Source organism: Lipotes vexillifer, unplaced genomic scaffold, assembly GCF_000442215.2.
Source record: "Lipotes vexillifer unplaced genomic scaffold, Lipotes_vexillifer_v1.1 scaffold272, whole genome shotgun sequence".
NCBI lineage: Eukaryota > Metazoa > Chordata > Mammalia > Artiodactyla > Lipotidae > Lipotes > Lipotes vexillifer.
Genome location: NW_006772469.1, coordinates 2,584,957 through 2,598,430, shown reverse-complemented (window position 1 = coordinate 2,598,430; position 13,474 = coordinate 2,584,957). Strand labels below are relative to the sequence as shown.

The following is a 13,474-nucleotide window of genomic DNA, read 5'->3' as shown; positions in this document are numbered from 1 at the left end:
TCAGAAAGAATATAAGAAATAGAATGTTAAATATTTTTATGGTATATGGTCCTGTCATACCCTAAACTTCATCACCCTTGCATTTTCCTTCAATGTCTGTCTCCTTAGATCAGAAGCAAGAAGCACCCTAAGGATCGAGACCGTGTCTGTCTTGTTTGTCAGTGTATTCTCTACATGAGGATGTCTAGGTGTTCAGCATTTGTTAAAAGCAAAAAGGTGGCGGGGAGGAGAGAATTAGAGAGAGGGAGACAGAGAGATAGGGAGATACAGACACAGAGAGAGAGAATTAGGGAGAGAGAGAGAAAAGAAGGAAGGGAAGGAGTGACTGAGGGAGGGAGGCGAGGAGGGAGATGAGAAGGTTGATGATGCCAGGAGTCAGAGCTGTAAATATGGGAGAAGTAGGTAAAAATGAATGGTAAGAAAGAAAAAACTCACAGATATAAGAATCTCAGTATTTTCTGACTAGCATCGGGAAACACTGGGCCATTTTTCAGCAAACCAAAGGAGTTGACCATAGCTTGGTTTCTGACTGCAGAGTGAAAGCTATGAGTGTTGGAAGGTCCAGAATGAGAAGGATTGTTTGGAGGACTTGTTTTTCCATGAAGTGGTGCAAAGAGAACTGGGAAAGGTAACACTGTAAAGGTGAAATATCTGCTTTGTATCCCTAATGCTGTGGGAATAGGAATATAATTACGATCATGAATCCATCATAGAGGGGCCACTTGGAAATTGCACTGGACTCAAAGCTCATGTAACGTAAGAGTGTGAAGGTTATATGAGGTAGTTTTGCTTATTTTTATTTTAGATTAGAATGTAATGTAATGGAGACATTTATAAAACATTTCCTAGCTAAAATTTCTTTTTGAATCTACTACATTATAATTATATAACTCTTTATCTATATTTCTATATGTCTCTATATACATACAAATATAATTGTAATGCATAGAGACATTCCCATTCGCAAATGAACGATCTTAAATTTAATACCATTCATAAGTGTTGTTAAACCTAAAAAATTAGGAAGTAGATTATTCAATTTATAAGCTTCTTGCTTTTTCTGTTTCACTCTCCTTTTTTGGGCCATATGTCTGTTTTCACCAACATTGGAAAGTGGTTCTTGAAAGGAAAGTAAATGAAATATTTAAATGATTAATAGCAGGTTGCACATTTTTTGTTCATTTTACTTACCAATATTCTCATATTATCAATATGCCTGATTGATGACTGATGCCAACAATAACAGAAGGTGGGATTCAAATTATACTCTAATAGGACCATTTGTTAACCTGTGGAACATGCCTCATTTGGATTTCCTCTCAATTTATTGGAGTTAAATCAACAGGAGGCTGATGCTGCTCATAGCTTGAAGAAGCAAGTGGCAGAAAGTAGTGCTCATGGAAAAGTTTCCTTTACAAGTTAGAAAAACGTTTTGGCTTCATCCTACATATACTACACTCCAAGGTCTACTGCTACCGTTTTCCAAATTACTCACTGGCTTGATGAATGGCAGTTACAAGTAGTGCTTTTATTGCAATACACAGATGTTGTTGTTTTCCACAATTTTCATGAAGTAAATGGAGGGCTTTCATATAGAAAAACTCATTTTGGATATAATAAAAGAACCTAGCTTTCTACTTTTTAAAGATCCATATAACTCCTACATTTTATTCTTATTTTGTAAAGAAAGTTTATTTAAAGAACCCGTCTTTCTTGGCATTGATAGAAAGCAGGTGTTACCTAATGGGATGAAGCCAGGAGGTTTAATGAGGAATAACAGAGAGTTAGAATAATCATGTTGAGGGTCATAAAAGGGTTAGAATTCTTATATACAACTGAGTAAAGCTAACAGTATGTGTGTGTGTGTGTGTGTGTGTGTGTGTGTATCTGTGGGCATGTATGCAGAAAGAGAGAGAAAGAAAGAGAGAGAGGTTGAGAGGGAGTGGATGATGAAAAGGAGGTGAAAATAAGGAAACGTGTGAAAATATTTCATGATAAAATTTAATTCTACAGATGATTTGGGATTACCTACATTTAAGTTTATTTCAATTGTTTGAGGTTCACAAAGTGTGTGAGACTTTTAAATTAGGGCTTATAACCCAATATAAAGAAATGTAGGGATGAATTTCTTGGAAAAGTTTCTGAGGGCTTTTTGTATACTATTTGCTATTTGAGCACCTTACTATATCCAGAAACTTAAGGTTGTTTTGGGGGGGAAAAAAGTTTACATTTTGTTAAATAGCATGACTTTGTAAATCAGTAGGACTCTTGCCTTGTCTATAATTATTTATACTAGCAAAATTTTACAGTGAAATCTGAATAATATTCATAGTTATTACTTTCTCCCCACATGTCCCCTTCCTCCACCCATGCATGGCCTTCCCCAGTATCAATATCCCTCAACAGAGTGGTTCATTTGTTACAACTGATGAACCTCATTGACACACTGTGATCACCCAAAGTCCATACTTTGCATTATAGTTCACTCTTGGTGGTGTGCATTCTATGGGTTTCTAAAAATCCTCTGTTCTCTGCCTTTCCATCACTCCCCACTGTCCCCCAGCCTCTGGCAACTACTGATCTTTATACTGTCTCCATAGTTTTGCCTCTTCCAGAATGTCATATAGTTGGTATTGTATAGTATGTAGACTTTTCAGATTGGCTTTTTTCACTTAGCAATATGCATTTAAGTTTCTTCCACATCTTTTCATGGCTTGATAGCTCATTTCTTTTTAGTACTGACTAATATCCCACAGTTCATTTATCCATTTACCTACCAGAGGATATCTTGGTTGCTTCCAAGTTTTAGTAGTTGTGAATAAAGCTGCTGCAAGCATTTGTGTGAAGGTTTTTCTGTGGATGTAAGCATTCAGTTCTTTGGGTAAATATCAAGGAGTGGTCTGATGATTTCTTAATGGTGCTTTGAATGTTTACAACTTTCCCTATCTTTTTGTTTATATGGCATTAGTGAAATTTTTTATAATTTCTATTTTATGTATAACAGTATGTTTTGGTAACTTTTCAGTGGTACCTAGCCGGCCTATATATTTGCCTGTTTGTATGCTACATTCTGTGACTTTTTGTGACCATATCCCTGTGCCCACTAGTAGATTTTTGTCTGGTAAAATAATGATTTTGTTTTAATAGTTCATAAATGACCTTCAAAATGATAAAGTGAAAAGAAGCCAAAAATTCTAAACTGTCTTTGAACAAACCAAATGCATTTTAGTAGTTATTTCCTTCTTTGAATCATATCCAGCCAACATTTTACCCATGGGAAGTTTCTTGAAACTTTACAAAAGGCAGAATAATACTCATTAATATCTGTGGATTTTCAGGTAATTTGCATATTTATTTAATCTTTATATTTTATGAGGTAGTTCTAATTTATTAATTGAAGAGATTTCAGTTCCCCTTTGTAGTGTCTCTTTCTGATCACATTAACTTCTTTAATTTAATAGAAGCTCTAATAAAAATAAATAACATCAGCAAGATGTAGAGGGAAATGACAGTCTGCTCTCTGTTCACAGAAGACATTACACTGGTTTCGCGGGAATGAATACCCCTGAATTCATCTGAACTCCCAAATCCACCCCAACTGGACATAGTCCTAAAGTAGTAAAAGGATGCACATTTAAGGAAAAGAGAGCAATTTTTTCCAGCTTTATTGAGATATAATTGACAAATAAAAATCATAGCTATTTAAATGTAAAATATGATGATTTGAGCTACATATATATTATGAAATCATTAACACAATCAAGCTAGTTGCCATGTCCATCACCTCACATACATTTTTTGATGAGAGCACAAGATCTATTCTCATAGCAAATTTCAAGTATACTATACGGTATTGTTAACTATAGTCATCATGCTGTACATTAGATCCCCAGAATCTATACATCTTATAACTATTTATCTTATACTCTATGGCTAATATCTCCCCATTCCTCCCTCACCCCACCACTCCGCAGCCCCTAGCAATCACGATTCTACTCTTTGCTTCTGTGAGTTTGGCTGTTTTAATTAAGATTTCACATATAACTGAGATCATACAGTACTTGTTTCTCTGTGTCTGGCTCATTTCTTTTAGGGTAATGTTCCCAGGTTCATCCATATTGTTGCACATGGCAGAATTTCCTTCTATTTTATATATATATATATATATATATATATATATATACTGCATTCCCATCAGCAGTGTAGAAGGGTTCCCTTTTCTCCATATCCTCTCCAACACTTATCTCTTAACTTTTTGATAACAGCCATTTGAACAGGTGTGAGGTGATATCTTATTGTGGTTTTGATTTGCATTTCCTGATGGTTAGTGATGTTCAGCAGCTTTTCATATACCTGTTGGCCATTTTATGTTTGCTTTAAAAAATGTCTGTTCAGATTGTTTGCACATTTTTTTAACAGGATTATTTGTATTTTCGCTATTGAGTTGCATGAGCTCCTCATATAATTTGGGTATGAACTTCTTATCAGATATATGGTTTGCAATTATTTTTCTCCCCAAAGAGTAAATTCTAACAAAATGGTATGCTAATTTGATATCTAAAGAGAAATAGCCACTTCTTGTTTTTGTCTCCCATTCTATCCCATGTTTTTCCTGTGACACTCATTACATTCTTCCTTATATTATAGTAATTTGCACTTACATCTTCTCTCCTTCACATTTAAAATTTTTCTTAAACTCACTGTTGCTAAGCCCAGTGCCTTAATGATAATAGTATGTTGGTTTAATTAATCAATACAATTTAAAGACCTTTTATCAGAATGGACTTAAAGCTAAAAAGTCCTTTGGGACCTTATTCTCAATACTGTACAATCTAAAAAAGTGACATAAGATCCTTTCTAAATGTAAACCCGTGGTTTGTGTTCAGTGATAATTATAAAGACTTTTTATACCCGGGTCCCTGTCTTAAATCTTGTGATTAGCCCAGAAACTTGCTGGCAGGAGGGTTTCATCAGTCATGGTTCGATTGCTCTGGGTGGCCTATAACCATTATGTCATTATCAGCTGCAGGTCACACTGTTTGTAGGTTCACTAAGTTGTTCTATCAGCTCTCCAGAAGTAAATGCAAATAAACGGGTTCCAAACCCCTTCAGAGCACACTGTAAATCTTTGTAACTTCATGGCCAAATGGTAAACCGCAGGACCACATGACTCAATTCCCTTGAGACAGTCGTGTTATTCCTGTCAGACTTTTCTTCCCCCATTCATCAGCTGGAGGCTTTCATCTCCTTTTAAAGTCATGGCCTTTCAAGTAGGGGTGAAATTACACCTGTCAGTAATAAATGTGCCCAGTACTCTCTATCATTCTGTCATTTCACAAAAGATATTAAAAGGAAGCTTCGCTTATTCCAAATTCAGTTAGCAACACTTTTTTCTTTTCTCCACAGTACTTTTCAGTACCTTCCAGTTATGTAATTGTTGAAAGAATTTAAAACATTCTCACGTAAGATGGTTTTAAAAATATTCCCCTAAATCAGGGAACCTTGAGGAAATTAGCTTCCATGTGAGCTATACATTATATTCAGTAACTGCATTAAACCTATTTGACAGAAAGATTTAACTGTATACATAATCTACAACGGCAATCTAAATGTGTCCCTTAGCACACTTGTTCTGTTTATTTTTTCTTCCTTGCCCTCTGATAACTTTGTGTTTGCCTGTAATACCATACAGCAGGTGCACCTGGACAGCCACCATTTTATTTACATAGAGAACAAAGTTAATGTTTTATCAAATGCAGGTCACACCTGGGTTGAGACATTAGTAGGAAGCAGGGTTCAAGTCAAAATTGCAACTTGCTTTCAGCCTGATATTTGAACTCCATTGAGCAAACTCTCTTGAGCTCTCTTGAAAGTTCTGAGGATTTGGTCTCTTAACTCCCCATTTACTGAAGGATGAAAGGGAAGCCAGGAGACTGAATACATTACTGGTAGTGCTACCACACTCTCTATGGTAGGTCTGGATCTAAGCAATGAGAAAAACCGAATTGTGTCATTATTGCCCATACCATGAACTCCATACACTGTCCCAGGTAGAGAATTCTTGAAATACAAATCTATTTGGTCTGATGTACATGAGGGTATGGGTCAATATCATAAAAGTCAACTAGGTAAATGAATGAATACTGTGTGAACTTCACAAATCACTGATAATGGTCGTACTGTAAAGAGTTTTTGTTGTAATTGTTGTTATCCCTCAAGGAGAAAGTATGTGCCAGTTGTTCTTAGGTTAGTGATACTGTGAAGAAGACACGAATACAGTTATCCACCACAATTATTAGCAAAAAATTGTATTTTACTTTTTTCAAAACACAAAGGAAATATATAATTTTTCCGTCTCTGTACCTTGTTTCTTACCCTGTGTTGTCCATTTTCTTATTTCCCCTAAAGAGAAAAAAAACAAACAAACAGTAAACTAAAAAAACAGAGCCTAAAAATTAGTGAAAAGGGTGGATTGACTCAGCATGTTACTAAACTAAAAAATTTATGTCAAAAGCACAATGCAAATTTAATCTGTCTGGAAATGATTACATTAGAGTCTGATGAGAAAACATCTGAAGTATCTATTTGAAGCTTTATCAACTAATATCCTATTTATAGAAACAACCTCAACCACATATAAGGCTAAAAATGAATTACTATTTTTTAATGTGATGTGTTTTTTGATTCTTCTTTAAATTTTTAATCTCTATTGGAGTATAGCTGACTTACAATATTGTGTTAGTTTTAGGTGTACAGTAAAGTGATTCAGTTATACATATACACGTATCTATTCTCTTTCAGATCCTTTTCCCATATAGGTTATTACAGAATACTGAGTAGAGTTCCTTGTGCTATTCAGTAGGCCCTTGTTGATTATCTATTTTATATAAGTAGCATATACATGTTAATCCCAAACTCCTAATTTATCCCTCCCCCCGATGTTTCCCCTTCAGTAACCATAAGTTTGTTTTCTAAGTCTGTGAGTCTATTTCTGTTTTGTAAATAAGTTCATTTGTATCATTTTTCTAGATTCCACATATAAATGATAGCATATGATATTTGTCTTTTTCTGTCTGATTTACTTCAGTTAGTATGGTAATCTCTAGGTCCATGCATGTTGCTGCAAATGGCATTATTTCATTCTTTTTTATGGCTGAGTAATATTCCATTGTATATATATGTACTGCATCATTTTTATCCACTCATCTGTCAATTGCTTCTGTTTATCTGTAGGTTGCTTCCATGTGTTGGCTATTGTAAATAGTGCAGCAATGACACTATGGTGCATGTATCTTTTTGAATTATGGTTTTCTCTGGATATATGCTCAGGAGTGGGATTTCTGGATCATATGGTAGCTGTATTTTTATTTTTTTAAGGAACCTACATACTGTTCTCGATAGTGGCTGTACCAATTTACATTCCCACCAATAGTGTAGGAGGGATCCCTTTTCTCCACACGCTCTCCAGCATTTGTGGTTTGTAGACTTTTTGATGATGGCCATTCTGACCCATGTGAGGTGATACCTCATAGTAGTTTTGATTTGCATTTCTCTAATAATTTGCAATGTTGAACATTTTTTCATGTGCTTTTTGGCCATCTGTAAGTCTTCTTTGGAGAAATGTCTATTTAGATTTCTGCTCACTTTTTTTAATTGGGTTGTTTCTTGTTTTGATATAGAGCTGCATGAGCTGTTTGTATATTTTGGAGGTTAATCCCTTGTTGGGTGCTTCGTTTGCAAATATTTTCTCCCATTCTGTAGGTTGTCTTTTCATTTTGTTTATGGTTTCCTTTGCTGTGCAAAAGCTTTTAAGTTTAATTAGTCCCACTTGTTTATTTTTGATTTTATTTTCACTACTCTAGGAGGTGGATCCAAAAAGACATTGCTGCGATTTATGTCAAAGAGTGTTCTACCTATGTTTTCCTCTAAGAGTTTTATAGTATCCGGTCTTACATTTAGATCTTTAATCCATTTTGAGTTTATTTTTGTGTATGGTATTAAAGAATGTTCTAATTTCATTCTTTTACATGTAGCAGTCCAGTTTTTCCAGCACCACTTAATGAAGAGACTGTCTTTTCTCCATTGTATATTCTTTTCTCCTTTGTAGATTAGTTGACCATAAGTATGTGGGTTTACTTCTGGGCTTTCTATCTTGTTCCATTGATCTATAAATCTGTCTTTGTGCCAGTACCATACTGTTTTGATTAGTGTAGTTTTATAGTATAGTCTGAAGTCAGGGATCCTGATTTCTCCAGCTTTGTTTTTCTTTCTCATGGTTGCTTTGACTCTTCAGGGTCTTTTGTGTTTCCACACAAATTTTAAGATTTTTTATTCTAGATCTGCAAAAAAATTACCATTGGTAATTTGATAGGGATTGCATTGAATCTGTAGATTGCGTTGGGTAGTATAGTCATTTTCACAATATTCATTCTTCAAATCCAAGAAAATGGTATATCTCTCCATCTGTTTGTGTCATCTTTGATTTCTTTCATCAGTATCTTATAGTTTTCTGAGTACAGGGCTTTTGCCTTCTAAGGTAGGTTTATTCCTAGGTATCTTATTCTTTTTGATACTATGGTAGATGGGATTGTTTCCTTAATTTATTTTTATTGTCTTTCATTGTTAGTGTATAGAAATGCAACAGATTTCCATGTATTAATTTTGTATCCTGCAATATTACTGAATTCATTGATGAGCTCTAGTAGTTTTCTGGTAGCATATGTAGGATTTTCTGTATACAGTATCATGTCATCTGCCAACAGTGACAGTTTTACTTCTTCTTTTCCAATTGGATTCCTTTTATTTCTTTTTCTTTTCTGATTGCCGTGGCTAGGACTTCCAAAAAAATGTATTGTGTTTTGTGGAATCTCTTTATCTATATAAATGATTTGTGAAAATTGAGTTATTCCTATTTCTTTACCTAGATAATCATTATACTAAATAATTTTCTGTGGTTTAAAGTGTTCCAATACTATTTCCACTTAAATAGCTTTTGAACAATCCTCTCAATTAGGTGCAAAATGCCTCTGAACACCCCAAACCCTAACATTGCGGCCTTGGGCTATCACTCCAAGTCTTCTTCCATTTAATGCATGGTTCTTAAGAAGCTTGTTTTTCTGTTTTATTCACCTTTAGAAGATAAGAAGCACAAACACAAAACAATTAAGTACCATAGCGAGAAAATAAAAGCTAACAGCAAAGGAGAGAAAGGAAAATAACAGTAACGTACTAGACATTTTATTAGGCTCTTTCACATTTAATGCTCACAACCTTACATGAGGTACATTACTTATTTCACAGATAAGTACATGAGGTACATTACTTATTTCACGAATAAGTAGGCTACGGCATAAGGCACACAATTTTCCTCAAGGAGAGTAAGCAACAGAATTGGGATATTAACTCAGGATATTTTACCTTAATCCGGTGGGTAAAAGTCAGAAGGGTGACATAAGTCACCTATACAGTGAGTGTAAATGTTGTCTAGTGTGTTTGTCAGAGCCAGAAGTAGAGAATTCATTTTAGGGAGATCCATAGAAATGTTTAAAATATACAGAGCTTTGAAGTCATTGGTATCATGTCTTGTGGAACCTCTCATTTTCTAAAGATAATTAATACATTATTTTACATATTTTTGTTGTCACTGCCTGAATCATTTAACTCTAAAACTGATGTGGCCCTTCGGCTGTCTCAAATAAATTTAAATAACTCAGTTCCTTAAACTCAATTCATTATAATCCCAAATTACATTATTTCCTTCACTCTCTCCCCAAAACTCAGTCACATACATAATGCCAATCAGGATAAACAGAAGCACTTGTCTCCTGCCCCATTTCAGCTGGCTTTTATGTTTTACTGATATGCACCCCTACCATGTAGCAGTATTTTACAAAACGCAATCCACAGGTCACCTCCATGAGAATCACCTATGTTGCTCTTTGTAGAAAGCTGAATTAGGTCATCAGGGACTGGGGCTTAGGCACTTAAATCTGAGAACCACTGTCTTTCAGTTCAACATCATTTCCCTTTGTACATATGATGGTGGTGTTTTGCACTGACTGCATTTTACGATCCATCTACACTACAAAGACTAATGCTTGCCCAAAGCACTGTTAACTGAGACAGAAGTGATGGGGAAAACAAATGTCTGTCTTTGGTTTATAACTCTGAACACTGTTGGCCATGCCCTTCCTGTTCCTTTGCCAAAAAAAGCAGGCCGGAACATATTTGATTCATTCTCTCCAATTATTTTAAGTTATTACTGTTTTTTCCCAATTAGTATGGAATTGGGTTTTGTTAATTGATGCTATTATTCATGGGCCCCTGTCTTATTCGTTAAGTACATTTGTAATCTGTATTCCATTTTTTTCTCTCTGTATATATAACAAATCATCCATTTACAAGTTAGGTTTACCCCAACAGATTGTTAATGTCAGTTTACACTGAAATTATGATATTCTTCCTATCTTAATGAGAAGAGTTTTGATTAAAATTAACTGCTATCTTAGAATATTTTGTCTCAAGGGGTGATTCAAAACACATAGAGTGTTCCTGACAGAAAGTGTCCTAGGAAGTGCATTTGTACGACTAATAGTGACCAGGTCCCTGTAGCTCTATATCTAATACAGATGACAGACGTACATGGCAGTGGGGAGGCATTGTCTCTAAATTAAAGGCACTTCTACTGAAAAAGGAGATCTTGATGTAGCAGATATCACAGATACTCTAATTAGAGAAGATGGCTCTGATTTGATGTGGGTGATGGGGAAGAACTGGGGCCAGGTCTTCTGCTGGAAAAGCATGTGTCACTGTGTCCTTGGAGGCCTAGCTGCACTCCTGAAAGGTTAGGAGTCAAAGTTCATGTAGTTTGTTTGACAGAGAAGTTAGGTAATATGGGACAATGCTTTTTTTTTTTTTTTTTTAACTTGTAAGAATAAATGCTGTCAATTTCTGGCAATGTGGCTCTTTTTAAATGTGGTTACAAGTCAAATTTAAATGAGTTAAGGGCAAATTAGGGGTTTGGGATTAAGAGATACAAACTACTATCTATAAAATAGGTAAGCAACAAGGATATATTGCATAGCACAGGGAATTATGGCCATTATCTTGTAATAAGTTTTAATGGAGCATAGTCTGTAAAAATACTGAATCACTATGCTGTACACCTGAAACTAATGTAATATTGTAACTCTATACTTCAGTAATGTGTTATCTTATTGCATTGAATGTCAGTTACCTGGATTTCAGCGTCAATAGATCTTTACTCCAAAACTAAATAATAAGATTTCTAGTTATCCCTGCCTATAAAAAAGTAGATGAGTTAGTCCCATTTACCAAAAGTTCTGAAAAAGCATTGCATACACATGCTATTAAAATGTTGTTTGACGTTGACATGTTTTGAAAGGTTTTCTGATCAGAAGAGAAAAACATGATTTTAATGTCAACAAGAAGACACCTTTGCTTGCACTTGTACCAAAATGTTATGAGCTATTTTTAACTATAGACTCAAGTTTCCCATTTCTTTATGGATATATTTAAATGTTTATCAACTAATTATATTTTAAATACCATATTCTATTATGGATTTCCTCAATGGTAAAGAGTATTAAAAGTTCATTTGTATTTTAATAGTATACTTTACTTGAAAATCTCTGTATTTTTATTTCCTTAACTCTTTCCTTCTCTCTGTGTAGTCAAAATTTGGTTAATACTGAGAACTGAAATTGCTATTATTTACTAATATGAACAAATTAGTGTACTAGGCTTTAGAAATCCTGATTTGAGCTTAGGGAACTGTAAACAGTGCAGAATTTAGAAATCGTTGGCTATTTACTGGTCAGACATTGTTCATTGGCTAGGTAAATAATGATATGGAAGCAAACTTGTACAAGTGCAAAGTAAATAACAATGTGTTTACTTTTCTCTAATATTTCAATCTATTTTATAACAAAGTATTATGGGTTATTGGAAGTCAAACTTCTTTACAAAGTAAATCTTTAGGAATACTTTAATGCCTAACTGCAATGTGTCTACTTTAGAATAGAAAACTGACACCACTGATTCACCCTAGGTGGGCATGCATCTTGGTATTTTCAACAGTGTTAGCTTAGAATTAATTTCTGTCTCCCCTGTTTCACTCAGCAACCTTTACAAGACCTGAAGGGCATTATTGAAAACACCACATTATTGCTTGTGGGCATGGAGTAGAGTAGGTATAGTTGGGTGGGTATCTGGGCCCTCACTATCTCCTTCAAAGTAGAGCAGTCTGGGGGTTACTCTCAACGCCATTCCTTCAGCGGCTTGGGAGCTGGTAATTAGCCTTAATTATCCACAGCTTAGTTACTAACCCTCTCCAGGAAAGGGGAGCTATTTCCTCTGATTGGTTAATACAACCTCAGATGTCTAAGAGTTAACCTCAAGTAAAATTATAACAAGTATCACAGTATTGTATTGTATTATTTGTATCATATTCTATTTTCATGTAAGTTTTGTTTGTGTGTCTTCCCAGGTAAACTGTTAACTATTCATTTTGGGTGTCAAGACTGGAACCAGGCCAAAGTAGCTCTTTTTTGTGAGCCCTAGCCTTCTGGCTGCCCCCAAACATATAAAATTACAATGAAGGGTTAAGAATCCGTTATAACCTATAAGCATCTTATGGTTATATTAATGAAGGTCAAGCCTGGAAAGAATGAGCTTTTACTCTTTCAGGTTTTTGAAGAAAAAATAAGAGGTCGAGCAAGGTTTACTCTTGGAATTAAGAGGTAGGAGGTATTGTATGAAGTCAAGTTATATTTAAAGAAAAAAGTATTATCTGCAACATGTAAGATTTTTATCTCATGAGCATGTAAGTAAAGAGAGTAAACAGCTTTTCTTAAACAGACACAGGACTGAAGGACAACCAAGCAAATACGTAATTTGATAATAATTAAATATTAAGTCTTTGAAGTTTGTGATCAAGTATTCTTATATTCAAAATTGTACCATGGATAAAAAAAATTAGAAAAGAATTAGAGGGCTCTACTGTGTTAGAAAAGAATTAGAGGGCTTCCCTGGTGGCGCAGTGGTTGAGAGTCTGCCTGCTAATGCAGGGGACACGGGTTCGAGCCCTGGTCTGGGAGGATCCCACATGCCGCAGAGCAAATGGGACTATGAGCCACAACTACTGAGCCTGCGCATCTGGAGCCTGTGCTCCGCCACGAGACAGGCCACAACAGTGAGAGGCCCGCGCACCGTGATGAGGAGTGGCCCCCACTTGCCGCAACTGGAGAGGGCCCTCGCACAGAAACGAAGACCCAACACAGCAAAAGTTAATTAATTAATTAATAAACTCCTACCCCCAACATCTTCTTTAAAAAAAAAAAAAAGAAAAGAATTAGAGATATATAAAAGTAATTTAGGGCTTCCCTGGTGGCGCAGTGCTTGAGAGTCCGCCTGCCGATGCAGGAGACGCGGGTTCGTGCCCCGCTTCGGGAAG

At 35.3% G+C, this 13,474-nt stretch overlaps 1 protein-coding gene across 3 annotated transcripts in view; it reads left to right on the top strand.

Moving 5' to 3' along the window:
* The window catches only part of CFAP299 (cilia and flagella associated protein 299), a 633,581-nt gene that overhangs the window by 276,741 nt on the left and 343,366 nt on the right, over positions 1 to 13,474 (top strand). The window contains exon 4 of one of the 3 annotated variants that reach the window (XM_007447562.1): positions 1,334 to 1,378. The exons of the other annotated variants lie outside the window; for them this stretch is intronic. Within the exon in view, the coding sequence (XP_007447624.1) occupies positions 1,334 to 1,378 (45 nt within the window). The remainder of the gene's footprint in view (positions 1 to 1,333; positions 1,379 to 13,474) is intronic. 3 annotated transcript variants of the gene reach the window in all.